This window comes from Tursiops truncatus, chromosome 10 (genome assembly GCF_011762595.2).
Source record: "Tursiops truncatus isolate mTurTru1 chromosome 10, mTurTru1.mat.Y, whole genome shotgun sequence".
Lineage (NCBI taxonomy): Eukaryota > Metazoa > Chordata > Mammalia > Artiodactyla > Delphinidae > Tursiops > Tursiops truncatus.
In genome coordinates, this window is record NC_047043.1 from 31,254,001 (window position 1) to 31,280,321 (window position 26,321).

A 26,321-nucleotide genomic window follows, 5' to 3' on the forward strand; every position below is an offset into this window, starting at 1 on the left:
GTGGAGCACAGCCTCCGGATGCACAGCCTCAGCGGCCATGGCTCACGGGCCTAGCCGCTCCGCGGCGTGTGGGATCCTCCCGGACTGGGGCACGAACCCGTGTCCCCTGCATCGGCAGGCGGACTCCAAACCACTGAGCCACCAGGGAAGCCCTGTTTGTAGATTTTTTGATGATGGCCATTCTGACCAGTGTGAGGTGATACCTCATTGTAGTTTTGATTTGCATTTCTCTAATAATTAGTGATGTTGAGTACCTTTTCATGTGCTTAAAAAGCACAAGTTTTAAAAGCACACGTTATATGAGTCAGAGAAAGACAAATACTGTGTTATCACTTATATGTGGAATCTAAAAAATAAATGAATTAATACAACAAAACCGGAACAGACTCACAGATAGAGAGAACAAACTCGTGGTTACCAGTGAGGAGAGGGGAGGGGAAGGGGCAAGATAGGGGTAGGGGTTTTAGAGATACAAAATACTGTGCATAAAATAAATAAGCAATAAGGATACATTATGCAGCAATTATTTTATAGTAACTTTAAATGGAGTATAATCTATAAAAATAATGAATCACTATGTTGTACCCCTGAAAGTAATATAATAGTAAATCAACTATATTTAAATAAATAAATAAAAAATAAATGAAAAATGATAACAGCAGACAAATAAAAATAATTAAAAGCACATGTACAAAGCAACACTGTACAATTTATAAAGACATATACATATTTAAGAAGATATACATCAGTGAGTGCCAGAGGGTTTGTGGGGTAGGAAGGGAGAAGGGGGAATCACTATGAAGGGGAAAAGTAAAATAAGTAAAGTAAAATGAGAGAGGCCTTGAACAGCCCATCGATGACATTATCCTGATAACTGATTAGAAATTTTGAGTAATTCAACTCCCTGTTGTTTAGGTCCCCTTAAAAAAGCTCACTCTTCGGGCTTCCCTGGTGGCGCAGTGGTTGAGAGTCCGCCTGCCGATGCAGGGGACACGGGTTCGTGCCCCGGTCCAGGAAGATCCCACAGGCCGCGGAGCGGCTGGGCCCGTGAGCCGTGGCTGCTGAGCCTGCGCGTCCGGAGCCTCTGCTCCGCAATGGGAGAGGCCACAACAGTGAGAGGCCCGCGTAACGCAAAAAAAAAAAAAAAGCTCACTCTTCGTATGAACCAAGTTACAATAATATAAATTAACCTACAAATAATAGAAGTGCGCAGTCAGCCTTCTACTGATAACTTTAACCTGCCCTAGTTATGTCTCAAGAGAAACTTGATGTTAATACAGATTTCACAGCTTCTCAACATCTATATACCTGGAAAGATAAAAGAATTTGTATATCCTTCCATGTGAGTCCTTGTGATTCATTCATGTTGTAGTTTAAGTTTCCTTTCAATCAATCCAAGAAGGAGCAGTGTGACCAAGCAAAGCAGGTTCCAAAGGCAGGAAGCAGAAGCAATATGATGCTATGCAAGTACCTTTCTGAACAGTCCCTTCTGCTGTTGTAGGGCTTTGGGGCAACCCTTCAATGCAGGTGGTTGGCAATAAGTCTGCTGAGAGAGGCTGACCTTGGAGCTTTTGCAGTCTCTCTTGTACAGCACTGGTCAGGTCTACATAAGCCTCATCAATGCTGGCACGTTCAATCACAGCAAAACGAGACATTACCTCCATCACTTCCACACTGGCTTCCCGGTACCTAAGAGCATGAGAGCACAATATACTCACACACATACAGAGCAAGGAAAGGATGCTCTATTGCAGTAGTTGGTGTTCTTTCACAGACTCTTAAGTATAATCACTCCAAGGTATTTTTAAGAATATTTGATAAACTAAGTGTATATATGTTTTTGCAAATCATATTTTTATTTTTATAACCTGGCATCTCAGGTTATTAAAATAATAATTTAAAATTACCAGGTCTTTATTAATAACTCTCTGGTCTACAAACTCATTCCTAAATTTTCTAAAACTGCCTTTGTTCATTATTTGAGGAAGATTTTAAGAGTAAAATAAATGATCCAGTTTTAAGTTGGTGGCATGTGGCTTTTCAAAATCACACTCTGAAGTCAACTATATTTCTGGGAAGTTACACTGTCTTTCCCAGCATAAAATTCTATTCAATGCAACGTCGCATATGTCCATTAGCTGAATTAATTCTACTTTAGGGTTACAGTATTAATCTTCAGTCAAATCTGTCTTCTTTTCTGGCAATAATCCCAATGTGAGGTTGGCTATGACACTCCACCTTTAGACTTCTAATTGATAGGTGAATTCAGGGGTATCTCAAGTCCCAAGTCAAAGCATGATCCCTACACACACCACCCCACACAGTATAGTGTACTGTGAGAACGTGGAGATCTGAAAATGAATCCTCAGTCTTCCACTTCCTAACTGTGCGAACTTAAATTATTTAACCTCTCTAAATTGGTCCCTCATTTGTGTGTGGGGGAGTGGGGGGGATAATACTAGAACCTTCCTTATAACAATGTGAGATTTAAGAGACACTGCCAATGAAGAATTTAACACAGTGCCTGGCATATGACATATGTTCACTATACACTAGCTATTAGGATTATTATAATGACTGGGGCTTGTATCTACCTCTAACTTGGCTATGCCTATACTAATGCCTCCCATTCCAAGGCTAACTTTCTAAAATCTGGGCAGAGATAGCTCAGTTCAAAAACAGAAAAATTAAGCTTCTTTGGGACTGTTCAATTCTGGCAAATAATTCTAGATATTGCACTAGAATGTGAGTTTGACTCAGCCTTCTCTGGAAAAACTCTTATTAGTTTCACAGTCAATTTAATTACTTCAAACACTTCAGACTTTTGGCCTGAGAACATGGGAAGTGGAATTAAGTTTTAATTATAACAACCAATTGTTAAATAATTAAGGAACTGAAAGGGTATTAAGGGTGGCAATTATTATAGGTAATAATGATTCCGAACTGTTCCTAAAACGCAATATTAAAATCTGTTTTCATTCCACACTGAAAATTTAGCTGACTAAAGGGAACTTTTTCAGATGTTATTTACATAAAACGAATTAGAAACATGAGTTCCTAGCCTCATGAAATGCTTCCAACTCTTCCATTCCCCTTAAACAAGCTTTTCTTCTTACTTGGTGAGGTTAGCTTTTCCATGGGACTCACGAACTTGTGCCAGTAGAAGATCTGGACATAACTTCTTAGCATCTTCTGCCCACATGTATCTAGTGACCCCAAATGCACGAGCTTCATAACTTACTGAAATGATTCTAAGGTTAGGAAAAAAAGAGGAACAGAAAAATATTACATGATCACAAGCAAAAATAATTAAAATTTAACATGATGAATAGGTTATAAACATAATAGTATAAACTTTTTGGTCACTGATGCTACTATTCATTCTCAAACATAGCAGTTCAGAATCCCCCAAAACAGGACCTAGCATAGTGCCACGTATTCTTTTTTTTTTTTGCCATGTATTCTTATAGATTAAAACAGTAGTTGAGAGTTACAACAATAACTATGATACATACCCACCACCCTTCCATGATTTGTACTGTGCAACTGCACAAGGTTTATTCCTCAAATGAGGATTTTGCCGCTGTTCCACTTGAACAAAAAAACAGTCCATGTCCACTAGAGTAATTACCCGGTCTTGTCCATTAGCCATTTTTCTGTAAGACAATATTTTATGGACAGTTAGAAAGGATATTGAATAAAAAGTGCCAAAGAAAATTATACTTCCATTCTTCAGTTGTTGAATTACCATAAGCATGGGAACATGGAAACTAACAATAATGAAACAGGCATTTTCATATACTGCTGGCAGGAAAATAATAAACTGATACAACTTTAGAAAGGTAATAAATATTGAAAGCTTTAAAGAATATCCATCCCCCCAAAGAATTGAACACTTCACAAAAGAAGATATACAAATAGTCAACAGTCACATGAAAATGGCTCAACATCATTAGTCATAGGGAAATGCAAATTAAAACCACAATACAGGCTTCCCTGGTGGCGCAGTGGTTGAGAGTCCGCCTGCCGATGCAGGGGACACAGGTTCGTGCCCCGGTCCGGGAAGATCCCACATGCCGTGGAGCGGCTAGGCCCGTGAGCCATGGCCGCTGAGCCTGCGCGTCCGGAGCCTGTGCTACGCAACGGGAGAGGCCACAACAGTGAGAGGCCCACGTACCGCAAAAAAAAAAAAACCACAATGCACGTCAATGGAGGGATAAAGTCAACAGTTAATCTAGTTGACAGACAAATCTCAAATATAAGTTCAGGGAAAAGAGAAGCAGAAAATGATATATAACATCAAAGCATTCATGTGAATTTTTAAAACTTTTTATTTTGAAATACTTTTACACTTACAGAAAAGTTGCAAATATAGTAGGGTTCTCCTATACCCAGTTTCCCCTAAAGCTAACATTTTATACAGCACAATTATCAAAACTAAAGAGTGAACATTAGTATAATATTCACACTACAAACTTTACTTGAATTTTACCAGTTATTCCACTAATGTTCATTTTTGGTTCCAGGATCCAGCTTAGGATCCAGTCTTAGTCTTCACGTCTCCTTAGTCTTCTCCAATCTGTGACATTTCATGTTTTTCATGACCTTGACACTTTTGAAGGGAACTACTCAGTTGCTTTGAGAATGTCTCTCAGTTTAGGTTTGTCTGATGTTTTCTCTTGATTAGACTGAGGTTATGCATTTTTAGCAAGAATATTATGGAAGGGTTCTGCTTTTCTCAGTGTATCATGTTGGGAGGTACATGATGTCACTGTGTGTTAATACTGGTGATGTTAAGCATATCATTTAGTTGAGATAGTGTTTGCTAGGTTTCTCACTGTAAAGTTACTATTTTTTCCTTTCAGGAGAGATACTTTGAGACTATGCAAATACCCTGTTTCTCCTCAAACTTTCAACCACTAAGCACCCATCAGTGGATCTGGCCTGTCACAATTTGTGATGTTCTAAAGGTGATTTTCTACCCATTCATGTAAATTTTTGAAGACAAAAAGAAAACAATACTACATACTATTTGTAGACAGACATATATAAAGGTATGGATGCTAGACTGAAAGAACAAACCTTATACACAATGAATACAGACTAACGTTTTCATTTAACATTGTTAGAAATCTAAAAGGATTCAGTAAACTAAAGCAGTGGCTCTGCAAACTTTGCTACAGATTAGAATCACCTAGGAACCTTTAATACTATTGATTTCTGGCTTCTACCACCAGACATGTAACTTAATTGGTATGGGTGTGACCTGGCCATCATGATTTCTAAAAGCTCTCTCTAATAAGCTCTCTCTTATGATTTATATTTTTATTTTTATTTATTTATTTAATTTTGAAAGAAGGCATCAGGGATTAGAAGTTGGGTGCAGAATGGCTTCATTTAAAGAAAAAGAGAAAAAGGAAGACAATAATCTTTGGTTTATTATTAAAGAAAGAATTCGTGTGTGTGTGTGTGTGTGGGCGGGGGGGCGGTACGCGGGCCTCTCACTGTTGTGGCCTCTCCCGTTGCCCAGCACAGGATCCGGATGCGCAGGCTCAGCGGCCATGGCTCACGGGCCCAGCCGCTCCGTGGCACATGGGATCTTCCCGGACCGGGGCACGAACTTGTGTCCCCTGCATAGGCAGGCGGACTCTCAACCACTATGCCACCAGGGAAGCCCTCTCTCATGATTTTTAAAAGCAGAGATTGAAAACCACTGACTTAAAGTAAATAAGATATTTGTGGAAACACAGTAATTCATGATTTAAATATGAGAGAACACAGGTTATACAGTTGAGTAAGCACTCAACTGTATTCTTCTTTTTTTTTTTTTTTTGCGGTACGCGGGCCTCTCACCGCTGTGGCCTCTCCCGTTGCGGAGCACAGGCTCCAGGCAAGCAGGCTCAGCGGCCATGGCTCACGGGCCCAGCCGCTCCGCGGCATGTGGGATCTTCCCGGACCGGGGCACGAACCCGTGTCCCCTGCATCAGCAGGCGGACTCTCAACCACTGAGCCACCAGGGAAGCCCAACTGTATTCTTTTTTTAAAAAAGTATCAAAAATTAACATTCACCTTGAAAAAAGTGTCATGCAACTACAAAGCTGGAAGATTAGGGAAAAGAAAATGATGAATTCAAAAAATCAGAGTATTCAAGGCATTAATTCCTTACAAATTCCACTCACCTAAAACAGGCAGAACGTAATACTTTAAACATTTATAAGTTAAAACCATAACATGCCAGAAATCACTTTACCTTGAAGTGGCTTTTGTACAGTCCTGGAACAGATAACGCCAAAGTAAAAATAGTAAATGCATTGTCACACACACACACCCAGGTAAGTACATTAGATGCAAACACTAGAAGTGGAGTATGAACAGGGAGCAGTGATTTAAGTAGAGCAAACATTTCCTAAATATACAACACCAAGACGGATATTCAGATTTTAACTGTTTTAGTTTTCAGTTTATGTATTTTGCTGGAGAAAGCAAGAGTTTTTTAAAGATGAAAAATGAAACATACTCTCTGCCAAAACCCTCCTTTGGGAATAAGGATTACACTATTTTGAAGTCATATAAATATTATATACATATATGATATACATATATATTTCATATATATGATATATGTAGCACTTCAAATGATCAAAACTGTACAAACCTTCGGTATTTGCAATTATTCATCATTAACGATCTCGATTTACCCCAATCTTTAAAAACAAGTTTGGTGCCAGTCAGGTGATAACACACCCAAGGAAAATACGTACAGGTGAAGAGGGAGGTTTAAGAGCTACCATTTTCTTTCCACAAGAAAAATCCTCTTAAGAGGCAATACCAGGGCCTTTTCTCTCTGTGAGCAAGTATTTCTATTTCATGTAATTTCGGCCCAATGTTGTCCCCAGTCACTGCTATATTATACAACCAATAGCCAAGGCAACATGAAAAGTCTAAAAACAGAGATACAGAACTGTTCTAAATTCTCTTACCAATGTGACAACACTTGGCAAAACCGCCACCAGCGGACGCCACCGATGCTGGACTCGGTGTCCACTGGAAGGACGATGAAGTGGTCTTGAATATCCGTCTCCTTTCCGGGAACGGATCAGTCGGTTTCGAGAGAGATTTATTCCCGGCAACGACGGAGAAAAGGACCTAAGCGCGCTGACGATCCTCGCCCTGGCAGCAGCCGGCACAGCCGGGCGGGTCCAGCCTTAGCCACCGAGATCTGCTCACAGCCTTTCCGACAGTTATTCGCCGCGCGCGCCGCCGAGGGCCGTTGACGCGCCTGCGCACCGTGGCCCCTAAGTCTCTCGCTCCGCCCACCAAGGAGCAACAGTCAAAAGGAAGTCGCCACTTCCGCGGGCGCATGCGTACTGGAGGGTCGGGCGCGTGCGCAGCGCTGGCTTTTTCCCGGCTGGGTCTTCTGCGGCTCGCGCTCCTCCTCCCGCTCCCCACCGTCCCCCTTAAGCCCGCCGCGGCCGGGTACCAGCGTGTGGTCCCGCCAACGGAGCGATCCGTGCCTCGTGCTTCCGGGACGTCCGTTGTGCGCGCTTGCTGCGCGTGGCACTAGTCATGTCGATGGATCAAGTGAACGCGCTGTGCGAGCAGCTGGTGAAAGCGGTGACGATCATGATGGACCCCAGCTCCACCCAGCGCTACCGGCTAGAAGCCCTCAAGGTAGCTGGAGTCTGTCGCCCCGGGCCTGCTCCGAGACCCTCCCCCAGCCCCAGCAGTACCGGCGCAGCCCAAGACCCTGGCCGTCTCCCGCCCACGCGGCCCCTGGACCTCGGTCCCCAACCCCCGGGGGCCCTCCCCTCGCCGCTTTCCGCGCCTCTTCCCACTCCCCGCCTTCTGTGCTCGCCGCTCCTGCCCTTCTCCCGGGACGCTGTCGTCTCTAGCTCTCTGTGGCCGTCTCATCTCACCACCACTTCCCACTGCCCTCTCCTCCCCCCTCGCCACTTCTGTTTGCTCTTCTCCGTACCACGACTCCCTCCACAGCCTGCTGCACCCACTTTATTCCCTCAAACCCCACATCCCTGCATCCCCTCGCTTTCCCGTGGCGCACGTGTCCAGCCCATGTCCAACCCGTCCCCAACACCGGCCACATTCTTTATAGTCTCCGCTGCACTAAACGTTTCCTTGCTGACCCACTCCTGACCCGCCCTAACCGAGCTCCAGCCCCTCTAGTGCCCCTTAACACCCTTACACCTCTCCATAACCCACTTCTGTGTCTTGGGTATTTCTGGCCTAATTCTCACCCCACCCCTCCATGTTTTTTATTGTGTGATATTCTTAGGCTTTGCGCAAAGATGAACTTCTACCACTTACTTTGCATTTTCACAAGGGTCTTTTGGTTTCCTGAAAGTAGTTTTCTTGAGTGTCGGATGCTCTGCTACCGGGACTGACTCTTGTAGTGTAATTTGGGAATGCTAATACAAAACCAATGGGGGTGCTAATACAATTCGAGTTTATTCCCCCATCAAACAATGTATGTGGGCTGTGAGAAATGACCTCTAGGAAGAAATATTTGTGCCGTGTGTATTTTAAGAGATGTAACTTCATAAAGTGGAGTGAGCATCACTTGGAGGAAACTTTACAATATATAGATGTATGCCACAGGATTTGGAATCAGAAATATTTGGGTTCTATTAGTTTCTCTTTTACTATGAAATATTAAAGATAGACACAAAAGTAGAATACTGCAACGGTCTTGTGTATACCCATCACCTGAACTCAGCAGCTGTAAAGATTTTACCACATTTGCTTTATCCCTCCCCCCACCAAAGGTTTTTAAAGCAAATCCTAGAAATTGTCATTTTACCTGTATACTTCAGGGGTATATCTCTAACAATTTTTTACTCATTTATGTCAAATTTATTTTTTCTAACACTAATTGGCCATTGCATGGGAAATCTGGAACTATCAAAGTGAAAGGAATGTTTATCATTTCTTTATTCATATAATATTGATCTAGATTTTGCAGGTTAAAAATATAGCTCAGGGGCTTCCCTGGTGGCGCAGTGGTTGAGAGTCCGCCTGCCGATGCAGGGGACACGGGTTCGTGCCCCGGTCCGGGAAGATCCCACATGCCGCGGAGCGGCTAGGCCCGTGAGCCACGGCCACTGAGCCTGCGCGTCCGGAGCCTGTGCTCCGCAATGGGAGAGGCCACAACAGTGAGACGCCCGCGTACCGCAAAAAAAAAAATATATATATATATATATATATATATATATATATATATATATATATATATATATATATATATATATATATAGCTCAGGTTGGAGTTGAAGATGAAGTTTTCTGTTTTTAGTCCACACTCTCTCTTCGCTCCTAAGGGAAACACTAACTTTTCTTCTTTTCAGTTTTGTGAGGAGTTTAAAGAAAAGTGCCCTATATGTGTCCCTTGTGGCTTGCGGTTGGCTGAGAAAACACAAATTGCCATCGTCAGACATTTTGGCCTTCAGATCCTGGAACACGTTGTCAAGTAAGGAGCTTTTGGACCTTACCACTGAAGTGTGTGAGAGAGCAAATCTTTATTTAGTGTATAACTCATAGAGGTACTGTTTAGGTGAGTAGAAAAGAGCAATCCCCAGGGAGAAAGGAATGATTCCTGAGAGGTTATCACAACCTCACGGGAGCTCTCATTCAGAACTTAACCTTTCTCAAGTTTCTTCATCTGTGTAAAGTGCATAGTACATACTAAGCATTCTGCAAGTATTAGCTCATAGTCATTTAGCTAGCATTTATTGAGCTCCTAATATATGCCAGCAGACCTCAGATTTTTTTAGAATAATGCAGTGTATAGGTAAATGAATCTCTGATTAGGCAACACGCCTTTAATTTCTTTTCTTTTCTTCTTTTCTTTTTTAAGTTTGAGTGTGAATGGCAAATTCTAAGCAAGATTATATGAGAATAACTGAAAACCCTTCCTAACTTGAGTCTCCTACTCCCAGTGCCTATCAGAAGCATCAGCTTTTAAGATTTAGCCACAGTTTTTCTGGAATTGTGCTATTACTTTCCAGTAATTTGGGAATTACTGAACTGAAACCAGTTCAGAAAGGAAGTTAGTGTTTTCAAATTCTATTTTCTTCTGAAAATCAGCTACATTTTCGCAGTTGTCCCAGGTACATATTTGCTTTTGGTCTGTCAATAAAATCAAGGAGAAAAGCTCATCTGTGCACAGATCCTGTGTGGATTCTAATTAATGGACTGCTGCGTATATAAAACTCTTTTTTTCTGTTAGCATTTTGGTTAAATGTGGACTGTTTCTGTCCATTCTTTGAAGGATACCCAAATCCAAAGTATAGTTTCTTAGTGAAATCACCAGCATTATTTTAACACAGGAATCAAAGCTAATCTGTTCTGAAGAGAAGACTTCTAATTTAGTTCTGTTGACTTTATGCATTTTGGTGGCCAGGTTTCGGTGGAACAGCATGTCTCGATTGGAGAAGGTCTATCTGAAGAACAGTGTCATGGAGCTGATTGCAAATGTAAGGAATGGTTGGTTGGAAGTCCTGTGTTTCCGAGGTAGTTTAGACAAACTGTAACTTTTCCAATGTAGCATTTGTGTAAAAATTCACTGCTTCTACATAGGTCAAACAGCATGCTTTATATAATATTAAATGTTACCTTCAAGATAAAAAGAACCACCATCACTAGAAATCACAGTTCATCACGTTTCTCTTACTGGATTTAATTAATCCCTTATGTGTTGACTTCTGTTTTTAAAATTATGAAGACAGGGCAGAGAGATTAAACATTTTCAGCAAATGAGTAAGAGTCTTAGATTAATCAATTCTAAATTAGATTACACTTTGCTATTTGTTTCCTTTTATTCTAAAGTGAATTACTTTATGATATTAGCAATAAAAAATATGCTGAATGAGTTTGACTCAGGAGTTAGAATATGACTTTGAACATGTTTAGAATCCATAGCCTTTTATGTTCTGTTTCACAAAGGGCATGAAAATGGGAATTCACACCCCTTTACGTCCCCAAAGTCTAGTGTTGTTAATAGAAAAAAAAATTCACTTCAAAATTATTAACTTAGCTAGCTAAGGATTTGTATTTTATTAATTCTGGGGAAACTTGATAGAAGTCATAATTCATTAGTCTTGATATCAAACTTCAGAAGAGAGTCCCAGTAATGGTCTTTCTGTATCTTCTAATACTAGAACTATTGGTAAAATATTCAGTTACTCCTTATTGTCCCACTTTATCAGCCTCTCCATGTGTTCCTTATTTCCATACTTTTCCACCCTGGCCCTCTTACAAAATGAAAACAATCAATATGAGAGTCTCTTCAGTTTGTAAAGGAGAAGAGCAGTGATGTCTTCCTTGCTCCATGAGACAGCCATTTTATTAGCTGATGCAACCCTCTGTTAAGCTTTAAGTGGGAAGGATGATTAGTGAGAATTCAGGACAGGTGACTCAGATATGGAGAACAGGTTTGTTTATTCTGTTTAGTTTAAAAGTAGGCCTGCTCATGAGTTTCATACACTTTTACAGCCCAATTTTTTCCCTTGAATTCAGTCTTGCAGACCTCTTAATATCTCTTATTCTTTTTCAGGGAACACTGAACATTTTGGAAGAGGAGAACCATATTAAAGATGTTCTGTCTCGAATTGTAGTAGAAATGATCAAGCGGGAGTGGCCACAGCACTGGCCTGACATGCTAATAGAATTGGACATTCTTTCCAAACAAGGGGTATGTAGTACAGCTGTATCAATTCAGGGTTTTTTTTTATTTTTTATTTTTGTTTTTTTTTTGCGGTACGCGGGCCTCTCACTGTTGTGGCCTCTGCCGTTGCGGAGCACAGGCTCCGGACGCGCAGGCTCAGCGGCCATGGCTCACGGGCCCAGCCACTCCGCAGCATGTGGGATCTTCCCGGACCAGGGCACGAACCCGTGTCCCCTGCATCAGCAGGTGGACTTTCAACCACTGCGCCACCAGGGAAGCCCCAATTCAGGTTTTTGTTTTTGTTTGCTCTTCAGGATGTTTTTGGTTGGTTTGTTTGTCTTGTCAGCAGAAAAGAGCCTTTGGTCATATTTATAATGAAAAACATATTTCAGTTTCATTTAACTACCTTCTCTCTATTGGTATAGGAAACACAGACAGAATTAGTGATGTTCATCCTTTTGCGACTGGCAGAGGACGTAGTGACCTTTCAGACTCTACCCCCTCAAAGACGAAGAGATATCCAGCAAACGTTAACCCAGAACATGGAAAGAATCTTCACTTTTCTACTTAACACACTTCAAGAAAATGTAAACAAGTACCAACAAGTGGTAAGGGATAAATACCACCTCCCTAAAGTTCTGTTTTCTAATATGAGTGGGTTTGTTTGTTTTTTAAAGTTAATCCTTTAGCAAGAAACTAGGGTGTTCAGTTTAGTAAACGGAACGGCTATTTTATAAGCAAAAAAGAAACAAAGATGACAGGAAAAACTGGAATTAATTTTCTAAGAAGCTCAATTCAGTGAGTTTCCATACCTACCAGAAAAAAATAATTCCTTTTATAGTAAGAAAATTCCTAAGAAAATAGTATAAAAATGAAGATTAATTTCTTTTTTTGTTGTTTAATTTATTTTTAAAATTTTGGCCATGCCGTGCAGCTTGTGCGATCTCAGTTCCCTGACCAAGGATTGAACCCGGGTCATGGCAGTGAAAGCACCGAATCCTAACCACTAGACCACCAAGGAACTCCCTGTAGGTTAATTCTTAATATTTGAAACCCAGATTCCTGAAAGGTCAGGATAGTATCCCTGTTAAATTTCGATGTCCCATTTAGTCTTGGTCCCTTTTGCAGTGGAAACTGTGCCAAGTTTTATTAATCTTGATTACACGATTCCTGGTATTTCTTCCTGATGAGGTTTTTCTTCTGCAGAAAAAGGCAAACCAGATACTGTCTTTCCAATCACTGTCAGTTTTAGCAGAAGGCTGTGTGAAAGTTAATCTAGTACCATGGTTCTCAAAAGGAGGGGCGATTTTGCCCCCCAGGTTGTCACAACTAGGGGTTGCTACTGGCCTCTAATGGGTGGCCAGGCACAATGCTAAACATTCTATAATGCCCAGAACAGTCTTCCAAAATAATTTTCTGACCCAAAATGTCAATAGCATTGAGGTTTCAGAACCCTAATCTGGAATCCTCATACATGCTTATTTCACACACAAAAAATCATTAAAATTTGGGTTGCCAGGGGTTTTCTGCCCCTGACATCTTCCTTAAGTCTATTTTCAGGGAAGCACTAGATACTAACACAAATGATGACAAGGTACTATTGGTGTCAGGGTAGGGAGAAACTCACAATGAATACCTAATATATGCTATATACTTTTTCTTTTTTTTTTTTAACATCTTTATTGGAGTATAATTGCTTTACAATGGCTATATACTTTTTCTTGCTTTACATGTTATTTAATCCTCAAAACAACCCTAAGAGAAAGTATTGTCTCCATATTATGGATGAGGAAACTGAATTTCAGAGAATAATTATTGAAGATCCTCTAATAAATGATTATAGTGGAATTCACACCCCATTCTTTTTAGCAGAATGGACTCTTTCCCCCCACATATCTCCCTGGGATTTTACAAAAGAAAATAGCAAAGTATTTGCATTTAAAAACCTATGTGTATTGAGGGTGAAAGAGGTTGGGTTTTTTTTTTTTGGCCGCGTTGGGTCTTCGTTGCTGCACGGGCTTTCTCTAGTTGCGGCGAGTGGGGGCTACTCTTTGTTGCGGTGCTCGGGCTTCTTATTGCGGTGGCTTCTCTTGTTGCAAAGCATGGGCTCTAGGCGTGCGGACCTCAGTAGTTGTGGCTTGCGGGCTCTAGAGTGCAGGTTCAGTAGTTGTGGCGCCCGGGCTTAGTTGCTCCGCGGCATGTGGGATCTTCCCGGACCAGGGCTTGAACCCGTGTCCCCTGCACTGGCAGGCAGATTCTTAACCACTGTGCCACCAGGGAAGTCCAAAGAGGTATTCTTTCCATTTTCCCCTAGGAGATTTAATCCCTAAGAGACATGAACAAATTATGAATGCTTCAGTGCCCTAGAAATCTAGCCAACATGCCAGAGCAGGGCCGATTGATGATGGTCTGACACAAGTTAGAAATACATCCGCTGGTGTTTTTCTTTAGCCTTGGTGTCCATTATCTCCATCTGTTAAACCAGGCTACCAGGACCAGAGCACACCAAGGGACATCTCTTGTACCTGAAACTTCTCAGTTTCCTCATAGTTCCTTCTCTGCTTCCATCCCTTCACCTTCCCACCTAGGGAGTAGGCTGAATGGTAAACAAGGATGGGATGAGTAGGCTTACTCTCCCTGTCCATCACCTGGCGCCTGTACTGGTCCCAGGGGGCAGGAGGATAGGATCCGAATGGGAATGCAGGATTTGTTGGAGGAGATGGTGAAGGCTGGACTTGGCTGTTGTTGCCTGGATCCCTTTCCTTCTTGGGCAGCATCAGTAGATGCTGGTGAGAGGGTTCTACTCATCTCTGCCCCATTAACACCGCTCTTTGACCACTGATGGTGAGGGCTTAATACTTGTTCTTTGTTAGAAAAATTACTTTTTGAAAGTTGAGAAAAGGAATTGTAAAACAAATCCTTTATGATGCTAATGGTGGTAAGTTTTTAAGTACGTCAGGAGTTGTTATTCCTGCCTGTAAAATTATAAATTGTATAATTTACTGAACAGACATTATTTTGGTCTACTTAGCATTTAATATTTTTGTGTTTGTGGTTTTCCTACAGTTATGTCCCTACATACACGGTCATAAATTGTACTCATTTTAATTTTGTTTCTTGCTTTTTTCCATTAACATTACATCATTTCAGTATACCTTTGCTAGTTATAATTTGTCTCTATTTTAATATAGAAAAAATACTAATACTTTGATTTAAACTATATTTCTTTCATCACTAGCAATGTTGAGCCTGCTTCATTGTTCATCTGTTAGTTGTATTTCTTTGTAAACTGTGTGCGTTGAAACTGTCTTTGTGGATCTTAATGTTCTAGTAGATTTTGTCATATTGCTGAAACTAAAATAACCTGTCCTTCTTTGGGAGAATATCAGTTTTGTATTCTTAGTAAAGTTGTATTCTTTTCCAAGATTAAAAGTTGAGTATTGGAAAATCATTGTTCAAGGGCCTAGATTATGGGGGTGGAAAGTTATTACATAGCCTTTTGCTCTTTAAAAACATTTAGATCCTTATACTTCTTTTCTTTCAGAAGACAGATAATTCTCAGGAGTCAAAGGTAAGAGCTCTTGGTGGAGTTGGAAGGAGGCTTCTTTGAGGCTTTCAGGTACAGGGATGCATATATCTAGTGGAGGGTGACCTCGGCCTTGGTTTTTTTTCGTTTTGCTTCTTTTTTTGGCTGTGCCGTGCGGCTTGTAGGAGCTTTAGTTCCCCGACCAGGGATCAGACCCATGCTCTCAGCAGTGAAAGCAAGAAGTCCTGTCACAGGACCGCCAGGGAATTCCCTCAGCCTTGGTTTATTTGATCACTGAGCTATGGTGGAAGGGAGTTAAAATGATAATATCTGAGATTTGTTGAAGGATGTAAAATGGCCACACATGCCAATATAGTTGTACTGATGGGCATCAAGAATGCCATCATTTGATAAGTGTGTGTATCAGAAGAAAACCTTTGAGTTGCCTATCAGTAACAGTTGCATGAGTACATTTTATTGTTTGTTTTTCTTTTTAGAATTAGAAAGTAGAAGGAGCTCGGGTATAATCACAGCTTTCTTGTCTGTTAGTGAGGACTTAATGGCTAAAAGTTACTTCTTTTCATGCAGGCCCAAGCAAACTGTCGAGTAGGAATTGCAGCACTGAATACTCTAGCGGGCTACATTGACTGGGTGTCCATGAGTCACATTACTGCTGAAAACTGTAAACTCCTGGAGATGCTGTGCCTGCTTCTGAACGAACAGGAACTTCAGCTGGGAGCAGCTGAGTGTCTTCTCATTGCAGTCAGCAGGAAAGTAAGTTACCACTTCACACTGACTTTGACAGTCTCTGAGTGACGCATATGTGTGTTTAATTCTATGTTGTGGTGAAAGACATTTAAAGGTTTGGGTTTTTTTGTTTGTTTTTTTGTTTTACTTGACACCAACTTAATTACCTGCCTCCAATCTTTTGGACAACAGTTTGCCGATATCCTAGGAATCCATTGTCAGGATATATAGAGATTTGTAGGGCTACTTGGTTCTTGAAAGAGCTGTGAATCTTGGTACTTCATGCTTAAGAAACTATATAAGCGTAATGTTAAAGTTTAAAACTCACCTCGTGTTACGTCAAAGCATTGTAGAAGGTGACTCTGCTGGCTTTTTAGCTGTCTTGGCTAACAAATGGGATTGTGACTCTTCTCCATAAGAGTGTTATTTTCAGATGTAATTTATTTTGCTTTCATATCATCATTATTGCCCAACACATTTTAAAATATAAGTCTTATCCAGGTTTGGATTTAAAGAGTTTTTTTTCAGTGTTCAGTTAGCCCCAGGGCTATGTGAGAAATTAGGAAGTCAGTATATTTGATTTTATAGGTATAGAAGTTGTTAGTACTTGGAGGTTTTTAATAACATAGTTATTACCTGTGTTTCCCTAAAATCGGGTCTAGGGCAAGTTGGAAGACCGGAAGCCCTTGATGGTCTTATTTGGAGATGTTGCCATGCATTATATACTCTCCGCTGCGCAGTGAGTACCTTCTTTTCTATGTGTTTTCTAATTTCTTTGTCATTTTTGTATCTCATTTGGATGTATCTGAAGTTCCTGTTTGACTGTTAGCAGTCAGTTGACTGTGTTTTTAATAGGAAAATCAGGCACTCTTAAAGGGACCTTTTCACCTTTTTGAAGATCTTATGCTGGAAGTAAGTTGTGGCTGTTGACTCAGCATCCACTCACATTCACAGTTTTCCACATTCTCCCCAGACAGCTCATCTCCTTGGTTCTCTTTGTGTGCTTTTGATGATCCCTGAGCCTCCTAGTAGCCTTGGTGACTAGGCCAGAGAATGCTCTGATCTGACCAGAGTATGTCCCAGGGCCTTCCTTGATTGCAGAACTCGAGACACTCCTCCCTCTCTCCTTGTCAAAGTAATCAATGCCTGAAGTGCTGAGGCTCTAGGAAGCAGCAGGAACAATGTGGTCGGTGTGGAATATGTGTATAAATCCTGTAAAAACATTCTATGTCCTGAAATAGTGGCTTCTGCTTATTTTCTTCTAATCACTCTGAAAAATGTTAAAGCATTTCCTGATATGTTTTTCTTACCAGGGAGTCAGGTAGAACTGTGTATTACAGTAGTTGAAACTGTCACAGCACCCATTTTTCTTCAATACTCTTTCTTCACTTTTGGTGCCAGGGACAAATGAAAAGATGTGAGACACAGATCTATTACTTAAAATTTCTTACTGTCCATTCTAACATAGCTTTTATGATGGCTCTTTCCTATGGATACTACAGGTCTGTTTTTAAGGAGTCCTGTTAATTAAATTAATAACATATCTTTTGGGTGGCCACTGTAGTTACTGTTTTCAGGGCCCATTTCTTAGTTCCCTAGAGACTATGACATTCACACTGAGGTGGCCTATCTCCATTTGTGCTACTGGTACTGGTTAGTAAAGCTGTGATTCAAACTCAGACTTCAGAGCCTGCACTAGAAACCATGATGCCACTCTGTCCTTCAACATCACTAGAGCCTAGGTCTTTCTTACCCTGAGGCCCATGCTTTTTATGTTATACTGCACGCCTCCAGAACACGCTAATATGGCTGCTGTCCACACCAGTCCTTATTAATTCTTTTTTTTTTTTTTTTTTTGCGGTACGTGGGCCTCTCACTGTTGTGGCCTCTCCCGCTGCGGAGCACAGGCTCCGGACGCGCAGGCTCAGCGGCCATGGCTCACGGGCCCAGCCGCTCCGTGGCATGTGGGATCTTCCTGGACCGGGGCACGAACCCGCGTCCCCTGCATCAGCAGGCGGACTCTCAACCACTGCGCCACCAGGGAAGCCCCCTTATTAATTCTTGTTAGTGCAAATCGTCCTACATCATTGTAGGTCAGGTTTTTCCACCAAATAATCTTTTTTTTAATTTAAAGGGGTATTTGCATTCTAAAATAGCACATAGGTGATTACTGATCTGAACTAAATGACTTGGAGAAATGAGATACCAAGTTACGTTTTTAATACCATCTTTAAAAAAAGATTTTGTTTTTTTAGAGCACATTAAGGTTCACAGCAAAATTCAGGGGAAGGTACAGAGATTTCCCATATATTCCCTGCCCCCACGCATGCATAGCCTCCCCCATTGTAGCCATCCCCTGTCAGAGTGGTACATTTGTTAGAGCTGTTGAACTTACATTGACACATCATAATCATCCAAAGGCCATAGTTTACCTTAGGGTTAACCTTGCTGTTTTACATTTTATGGGTACGTTCTCTGAGTTTCAACAAACGTGTAATAACATATATTCATCATAATAGTATCTTACAGGTTTTTCACTGCCCTAAAAATGCTCTGTGCTCTGCCTGTTTATCCCTCCTCTCCCACCCAAACTCCTGGCAACCGCTGATCTTTTTACTTTCTCCATAGTTTTGCCTTTTCCAGAATGTTGTATAGTTGTAATCATATAGTATGTAACCTTTTCAGATTGTTTCCTTTCACTTAGTATCATGCATTTATAGTTCCTACACGTCTTTTCATGGCTTGGTTAGCTCATTCCTTTTTACCACTGAATAATATTCTGTTGTCTGGATGTACCAAAGTTTATTTATCCATTTACTTACTGAAGGACGTCTTGGTTGCTTCCAGATTTTTGCAGTTATGAATAAAACTGCTATAAACATCCGTGTGTAGGTTTTTGTATGTTCAGCTCCTTTGGGTAATTACCAAGGAGTGTGATTACTAAATCATATGGAAGAGTATGTTTAGTTTTGTAAGAAACTGTCAAACTGTCTTCCAGAGGGGCTGTACCATTTTGCATTCCCACCAACAATGAATGAGAGTTCCTGTTGCTCCACATCCTCACCAGCATTTGGTGTTGTCAGTGTTCTGGATTTTGGCTATTCTAATAGGTGTATAGTGCTATCTCGTTTTAATTTGCAATTCCCTGATGCCATTTGATGTGGAGCTTGTTTTCATATGTTTATTTCCCATCTGTGTGTCTTCTTTAGTGAGGTGTCTATTAAGGTCTTTGGCCCATTTTTTTTTTTTTTTTTTGCGGTACGCGGGCCTCTCACTGTTGTGGCCTCTCCCGTTGCGGAGACGCGCAGGCTCAGCGGCCATGGCTCACGGGCCCAGCCGCTCTGCGGCATGTGGGATCTTCCTGGACCGGGGCACAAACCCGTGTCCCCTGCATCGGCAGGCGGACTCTCAACCACTGCACCACCAGGGAAGCCCTGGCCCATTTTTTAATCAGATTTTTTTCTTATTGAGTTTTAAGAGTTCTTGTATATTTTGGATAACAGTCTTTTATCAGATGTGTCTTTTGCAAATATTTTCTCCTAGTCTGCCACTTGTCTTTTCATTCTCTTGATTATAGTCCTTTTGATTTTGTCAGTAGTGTAAGGAATTACTGCATGCTCCCCTAGAGATCTCTCTAAGTCCTTCCTCAGTATCAACCAATGTCTTTTTGTGCAGTTTTTATGCATATAAGTATATATATTGCTTTGTGGAGTCATGCTCAGAGTTTACAATATTATCCCAAAGTACTCAAGGACTGCATTACCCCAAATTAGTGTGCCTCTTGAAGGATGAGATGGCATTGAACCCTATTCCTCATCGATCTTTCAGTGTTTGGTTGGAGGTTTTTGGGTTGGTTTGTTTTTTGATTTTTTTTTTTTAACTTTAATAATCAACTGAAATTTGAATGTTGGAGCACAGACCACATACAGCTCCATTCCAGGGGACTCTCTTTGGTGCTCTTGATGTGCTGCTAATCACACTGTTTTCTCCTCTTCAGGACTGCTGACGGAGGAGGCTTGGTAGAAAAACACTATGTCTTCCTGAAAAGACTCTGTCAGGTGTTGTGTGCGCTGGGCAATCAGCTGTGTGCATTGCTGGTGAGCACTTTCTGGAGAGTTTCAGGGCCATTTGAGGAGAGGATTTAGAAAGTTATATTTGTGGAAGGGGTGACACATGCCGTTGATTTTAGCCTGAGGGGGCATTTCCCTACAGATTATTTCTTATAATTCTATAGATTAAATTATTTTAATTGAGTTTGAATGATATAGATTTTTTTTAACAAATCAATTATTAATGTCAGTAGTAAACATTCACATCTGTTATTCCATCTGTTATAACATCTGACTAAAGTCAATGTTGCTACTCCTGTTCATTTTGGTACTTGTAAAACTTCAGTCTGCCGAGTGCATTACCCTTTAAAGTCCTATTAGGTCATGAAACATTATGGATTTGAATAAAGAACACTTTTCCCAAATCTAAAGGATGTATTATTAGATCATAAAAGAAAACTTTAGTCTGATTGACCTGGAATTAACTGTCTTTAGGGAAATGTTTAATATTCAGTCTTATGTGTTAAAAGGATATTGGTACAGACATCTGCGCTTGATGTTATGCTTTTTTGTGGTGGCTTGAATGGCTACAGAGGATGGAGCTTCAGACATAAGATGTGTACCGTCAAGTGGTTATTTACTAGGTTAGGTCACAGAGATGTGATTAGAGTAGATCTGAAGAAATATACGGATTTCTGAAATCAATACTCTTGTTTTACTATTTGACCACAGAATAGGTTTTAATGATGATGGTTAGGGAGGTAAAACAGCTTTCCTGTGTTTTAGCCCTTGAAAGGATGCCTTCCTTAGGCCACAAGGAAGTATAAAGTCCTTTCAAACCTGAAATTTTTGAGGGTATAAGTTGTCAGTATTTGTTACTCCACTCTCTACCCTGACCTCCCCATCAACATTGTTAATGTAGTGGTCTTTTTGTCCTACAGGGTGTGGATTCTGATGTAGAAACACCAGCAAACTTTGGAAAATACCTGGAATCTTTTCTGGCTTTCACAACTCATCCAAGTCAGGTAAACTTTATGGAGGTGACTTCTCAAAATCTTAGTTAGATAAATTAAAATCAAGCACTATGGCCTGAAGTAATTAGCAGCTGAAGTATAAAATGTGACTCTTAAGATCCTAGGGAATAACTGTAGTAGCATTTCATTAAGAAAATTGCTGAGTCTTCTTCCTGAGCTAAGCATTACAGTCTAGGTCAGCAGTTACCCCTCAGGTAGTGTCATTCTGATAAGGCTTAATCAGATATGAGGTATGTCCCAGGTGATTTACCACTAAAGACGTTTTAAATACAAAGTCTGATTAATTGTGTTATTATAAAATTAATTTTATCCAGTCCAAGATTTTCCTTGTAATATCATCCTGAGGTTCGTATATCATTTCTTGCATAAAACAGAAAGTGGTAGAATTCAGCTCATACTCCGGGAATTGCACGTGACCCAGTCTGTCTTATTAACGTACGGTCCATAGTGAGCAGTCATTACTGCTGTACTACAGTATGGGCAGTTTCAAAGTATTACAGATATTTATTTCCATGGAAAAATATAGTGAATAATTGCTGAGCTAAGTAATAGTCTTGGTATATAAAACCCAAATCCTTAAACTGAGTTTTTTCTTTTTTCCCTTTAGTTTTTGCGCTCTTCAACTCAGATGACTTGGGGAGCCCTCTTCCGCCATGAGATCCTATCCCGTGACCCTTTGCTATTAGCAATAATACCAAAATATCTTCGTGCTTCTATGACTAACTTGGTCAAGGTATGCAGTGGGAATGTAAAACGTGGAATGTCGGTGAATACACATCATAAGACTTAGATGGCATCATTGACAGCCCTGTCTTGGTCACTAAGATCCTTTCCTTGGGCATATTAGTCTTTTATTCCTCAAGAAGAAATATCTACTCTTTCATATTTTGGAGCACTTATATGCCAAGCGTTGGGCTAAGTGCTAGGAAAAAGAGTGATAGGATGAGAGCAGTGACCATGACCATACAATATGATCATTGCTTTTCAGAGGTTAAAAATAGAAAGGATGGTGGAGTCAGGGAGATTCCAAGAGGAAGTAATGTCTGACTTTCTGAAGGCCAAGTGAGGGTCAGGAAGGTGAATGAGAAGGGGACAATGGAAGCAGATTGCTCATTACCTCAATAGAGAGTTGCTTATGAACACTGAGATCTGTTCAAGGCTCTTGCAGCTGACAGATGCTTCATCTTGATTTGTAAAATCAGAGAATAGGACCCATTCAAGGGTCCCCTTATTTCCTCAAGGAATTCACCTAGCACGTTGCACACCATCCTCTAGTTCTCTGCCGTCATGGTCTTCAGTACTTTTTGAATGAAATATAAAAAGTTACATGCTTATTTCCAGGGTTCAGCATTTAAGAAGACAAATTGTTTCAATTCTTTTACTTATTGCAAGCTGTATCAGCACTTTGTTTTGGGACATCTTTATAATCAAAGACCTTAAACTAATTCCAGAATTTAATTTTTCCTGAGGAACCTGGAAGAGAGTATCAAATAAAAAACGTTCTCTTTCTACCACTCCCAGGATTATTCCTGCTGGAAGCAAATTGTAGACTTAGGGGTAGACCAGAAGCAGTTATTTATCATCATATATCTCATGAAAACCCTCACCCCCTACCCCAATTATGTTTCTCTTTCCAGATGGGCTTTCCTTCTAAAACAGACAGCCCTAGCTGTGAATACTCTCGATTTGATTTTGATAGCGACGAGGACTTCAATGCTTTCTTCAACTGTGAGTGAATTGGCCTGGAATTTCTTCCAGTCTCAGAATGGCATCTAGTGTTATGAGTCATGGTGCATGGCCCTTCAGGTTCTGTATTAAAGAGCCCCTTTCTGGACAGCAGCCTGTTTAATCTCCATTTGCACATTGCAGAGAGTGCTGGGATTGTACTTATTCCACACATTGTTTTATCTCTTACACACACACCCCCACAAACATATACACACATACACCGCCTTTGGACATTGAAGTTTAGAGATAGTAACTTAAGGTAAGGCACTCTCATTTTTTTTTATATTCATATATTAGAATTAAATACCATCTTACATTATGGGTCTTTTTTCTAAAAACGAGAGGAAAACCCCACTATTCCTAATTCTGTTCTGGGTTTTCTGTAACTTGGTCCCCCCCACCCCTTTTTTAATAACAACTTTATTGATGTAATTTCTTTGTCATACAGTTCATTCATTTGTAGCATATAATACAGTGGGGTTTTTTTGTATTTTCAGAGTTGTACAACCACAACCACAGTCAATGTTAGGATATCTTCATGACCCCAAGAAACCCTGTAACCATTAGCAGTCATCTCCCAATCCCCTTATCCCTCTCAGCCTGGAAAAGCACTAATCTACTTTCTATTTCTATCTTTCACCTATTCCGAACATTTCATATAAATGGAATCATACAGTGTGTTGTCTTTGGTAACTGCCTTCTTTTTCTTAGCGTAGTGTTTTAAAAATTCGTCCACGTTGTAGTATGTATCAGTACTTCATTTCTTTTTATTGCCAATAATACTTCATTGTATGGATATACCACATTTTATTCATCTATTGATAAGTTGATAAATACTTGAGTTGTTTCCACATCTTGACTATTAAGAATAATGCTATTATAACATTTGGGTACAAGATTTTTTGTTATTTTTTTAAAATAAATTTATTTACTTATTATTTATTTTGGCTGTGTTGGGTCTTTGTTTCTGTTCATGGGCTTTCTCTAGTTGCAGCAAGCGGGGGCTACTCTTCATTGTGGTATGCGGGCTTCTCATTGCGGTGGCTTCTTTTGTTGTGGAGCGCAGGCTTCAGTAGTTGTGGCTCACGGGCTGTAGAGTGCAGGCTCAGTAGGTTTGGTGCACGGGCTTAGCCGCTCCGCAGCACGTGGGATCTTCCCGGAGCAGGGCTCGAACCCATGTCCCCTGCATCGGCAGGCGGACTCTCAACCACTGCGCCACCAGGGAAGCCCAGTACAAGTTTTTGAGTGGACATATGTTTTTATTTTTCTTGCGCATATGCCTAGGAAGAGAATTACTAGATCATATGGTAATTCCATGTTTAATGTTTTGAGGAGCTGCCAGACCATTTTCTTCAGCAGCCATACCATTTTACATCTGTACCAACCTGATCTCCTCTTAATTCCAACAGAAAGAGGAGACCACTTTTGGTTTGCCGCTTATAGCGTCTAGCTGGTATGGTGGCTTCTTAGAATTTAGTTTTGAAAATTGCTAGATTTGTTAACAAAGCTTTACTGAACATTTGTTAGATTCAGAGCATAAGTCTGCAAAACAAAATCTCTTGAATGTTTTCCTCCTGGGATGGATAAATGAATAAACATTAACTAAGTATCTGTTATATGCGGTTATTGATTCATGTCTTTCTCTTGGCAGCCTCTCGGGCTCAACAAGGAGAAGTAATGAGGTTAGCATGTCGCTTGGATCCCAAGACTAGCTTCCAGATGGCTGGGGAGTGGCTAAAGTATCAACTCTCAACTTCTGTTGATACTGGATCCATGAACTGTAAGACTTCTTTTGTTCTTTTTCCAACTGAACATTAGTGAAGTATTTCTATGTATCAAAACTGTACATAGAAAGAAACCTCTGAGCCACATTTCAAAACAGTATGCTAATAGTGTTCAAAAACAGCTTTGCTCACTGCCCCGTTCCATCCTAGAGAGTGAGCCTTTTCACTTGCACGTACAGGCAGAGAAAGCAGATATAATACCAGATTTTAACTCTGTTTAAATTAGGGTAAAACCATGACCCTATCGGTTTTGCCTTCATTTTTCTTTTCTAACAGAGTCAACAATTGTTTATTGTTGATTTTATTACTTCACCTCAGGCAGCATCTAACAAACATGTCTAGACCTAACTTTTTAAAGCTTTTCAACCAAGTTCTTGCATGGCATTTCTCTTAAACTCGGAAAAAATGACTTGTTAGTCGGGCACAACAAGCAGTGCGGGGGTTTCCCGTATCGCTCAGCCCCCTCAGAGCCTTTGGGAAATGCCACTTTATTTAAAATCAAAATAACCCCCCTCTACCCAAAAGCATAAGCTAGGTAACTTCTCAGTGCTCTGTATCTTCTGTCTGTCATCTTATTAACGCAGGCAGTGGGTGAGAGGATTGTAAGGAAAGGGTGTAAGTCACTGCTTTGGAAAAAGTCCACACTATGGTCAGTTACCAAGTACACTAGTTACTTGACATTCATGGGATTTAACATTCAGTTTTATGTGTTCACAGTTGACTGTAAAGGTCCCTGGTATCTAGTAACTTGAAGGTTTGCAGAGGCCCAAATATGTTGTACCAAGATGAAGCTAGTAAATGTGGGCACTGTACGGAAGCAAGAAAAGTAATTTGTAATTCGTTTCGCGGGGGCCTTGCTGTCTAAGTGACGCGCTTTGATGATACTTGTGGGGCTTTTTCTTTTCTTTGTTTTCATATTTTGGTCGCGCCATGTGGCTTGCGGGATCTCAGTTCCCTGACCAGGGATCGAACCTGGGTCATGGCAGTGACGGCACCAAATCCTAACCACCAGGCCACCAGGGAACTTGATGATACTTGTGAACTTGGAGGGTGGCACAGTTCTCTGCACAGGGGCCTTGCAGTTGTCATGAGGCTACTGGGTGTGAACAGCATTTTGTATCTTACAGCAATTCCTTGTTGGAAAGATTCTTTATGGTCTTAGATATCATAATTATTTAGATTCCCATGGACAGATTATGAAAGGGGGGGGAATTAATTAATATTTCTCAATTGGCCAGGCACTGGTTTTGATGCTTACATGTATATTCTCATTCAGTACTTAAACTGGCTTTACAGACAAGGCTCACAAAGGTGAATTTAGACAGTTTGTTTTTAGAGGTAGAGGCAGGATAGGGATCCCTTTCTGCTTCCTTTTCTTTTCCCAGGCTGAGAAGGGTTAGATTACCTTGTTCCTTCAACTGTGAAATTACCTAGTGGTTTCTACAGCCCCGTGGTCTCTGTCTTCTGTGATCCTACAGTGTTTATAAGTGCGTGCGTGCGTGCGTGCGTGTGTGCGTGTGTGTATGTGTTTTAAAACCCTGTTCCCCTGCAGCTGGAACTGGAGAAGGCAGCCTCTGCTCCATCTTCTCACCTTCATTTGTGCAGTGGGAAGCCATGACCTTTTTTTTGGAAAGTGTGATCAACCAGATGTTTCGAACATTAGATAAAGAAGTAAGTAATTGTTTATTGTGCTGATTGCATAATAATTTTGATCTTTTTAAAATTATTATTCATTTATTTATTTGGTTGCGCCAGGTCTTAGTTGCAGCAGGCGGG

The 26,321-nt window shown here is 40.7% G+C and overlaps 2 protein-coding genes across 11 annotated transcripts in view; one reads left to right on the top strand and one right to left on the bottom strand.

Moving 5' to 3' along the window:
- The window catches only part of POLH (DNA polymerase eta), a 29,337-nt gene extending 22,076 nt beyond the window's left edge, over nucleotides 1–7,261 (bottom strand). The window contains exons 1-4 of one of the 3 annotated variants that reach the window (XM_019949727.3): nucleotides 6,981–7,261; nucleotides 3,516–3,656; nucleotides 3,117–3,251; nucleotides 1,562–1,689 (exon numbers count right to left, since the gene is read on the bottom strand). In XM_019949727.3, coding sequence (XP_019805286.1) covers nucleotides 1,562–1,689; nucleotides 3,117–3,251; nucleotides 3,516–3,652 — 400 coding nt within the window. In that variant the 5' untranslated portion in view covers nucleotides 3,653–3,656; nucleotides 6,981–7,261. Of the gene's footprint in view, nucleotides 1–1,308; nucleotides 1,690–3,116; nucleotides 3,252–3,515; nucleotides 3,657–6,980 lie in introns of those variants that run through there. The other 2 variants (XM_004315020.4, XM_033864173.2) reach the window with 2 other exon arrangements.
- Nucleotides 7,262–7,397: 136 nt separating this feature from the next.
- XPO5 (exportin 5) overlaps nucleotides 7,398–26,321 on the top strand; it is a 45,992-nt gene continuing 27,068 nt past the window's right edge. For 7 of the 8 annotated variants that reach the window (XR_012334445.1, XR_002179319.3, XM_019949722.3 and 4 more), the window contains exons 1-14: nucleotides 7,398–7,671; nucleotides 9,360–9,481; nucleotides 10,415–10,487; nucleotides 11,567–11,704; nucleotides 12,103–12,285; nucleotides 15,222–15,248; nucleotides 15,792–15,977; nucleotides 16,613–16,689; nucleotides 19,948–20,047; nucleotides 20,941–21,024; nucleotides 21,641–21,766; nucleotides 22,671–22,761; nucleotides 24,413–24,541; nucleotides 26,098–26,216. Coding sequence is in view for 6 of the 8 variants with exons in the window: in XM_019949722.3 (XP_019805281.1) it covers nucleotides 7,567–7,671; nucleotides 9,360–9,481; nucleotides 10,415–10,487; nucleotides 11,567–11,704; nucleotides 12,103–12,285; nucleotides 15,222–15,248; nucleotides 15,792–15,977; nucleotides 16,613–16,689; nucleotides 19,948–20,047; nucleotides 20,941–21,024; nucleotides 21,641–21,766; nucleotides 22,671–22,761; nucleotides 24,413–24,541; nucleotides 26,098–26,216 (1,560 nt within the window). In the remaining 2 variants the exon portion in view is untranslated. The remainder of the gene's footprint in view (nucleotides 7,672–9,359; nucleotides 9,482–10,414; nucleotides 10,488–11,566; nucleotides 11,705–12,102; nucleotides 12,286–15,221; nucleotides 15,249–15,791; nucleotides 15,978–16,612; nucleotides 16,690–19,947; nucleotides 20,048–20,940; nucleotides 21,025–21,640; nucleotides 21,767–22,670; nucleotides 22,762–24,412; nucleotides 24,542–26,097; nucleotides 26,217–26,321) is intronic. The other variant, XM_019949723.3, reaches the window with a different exon arrangement.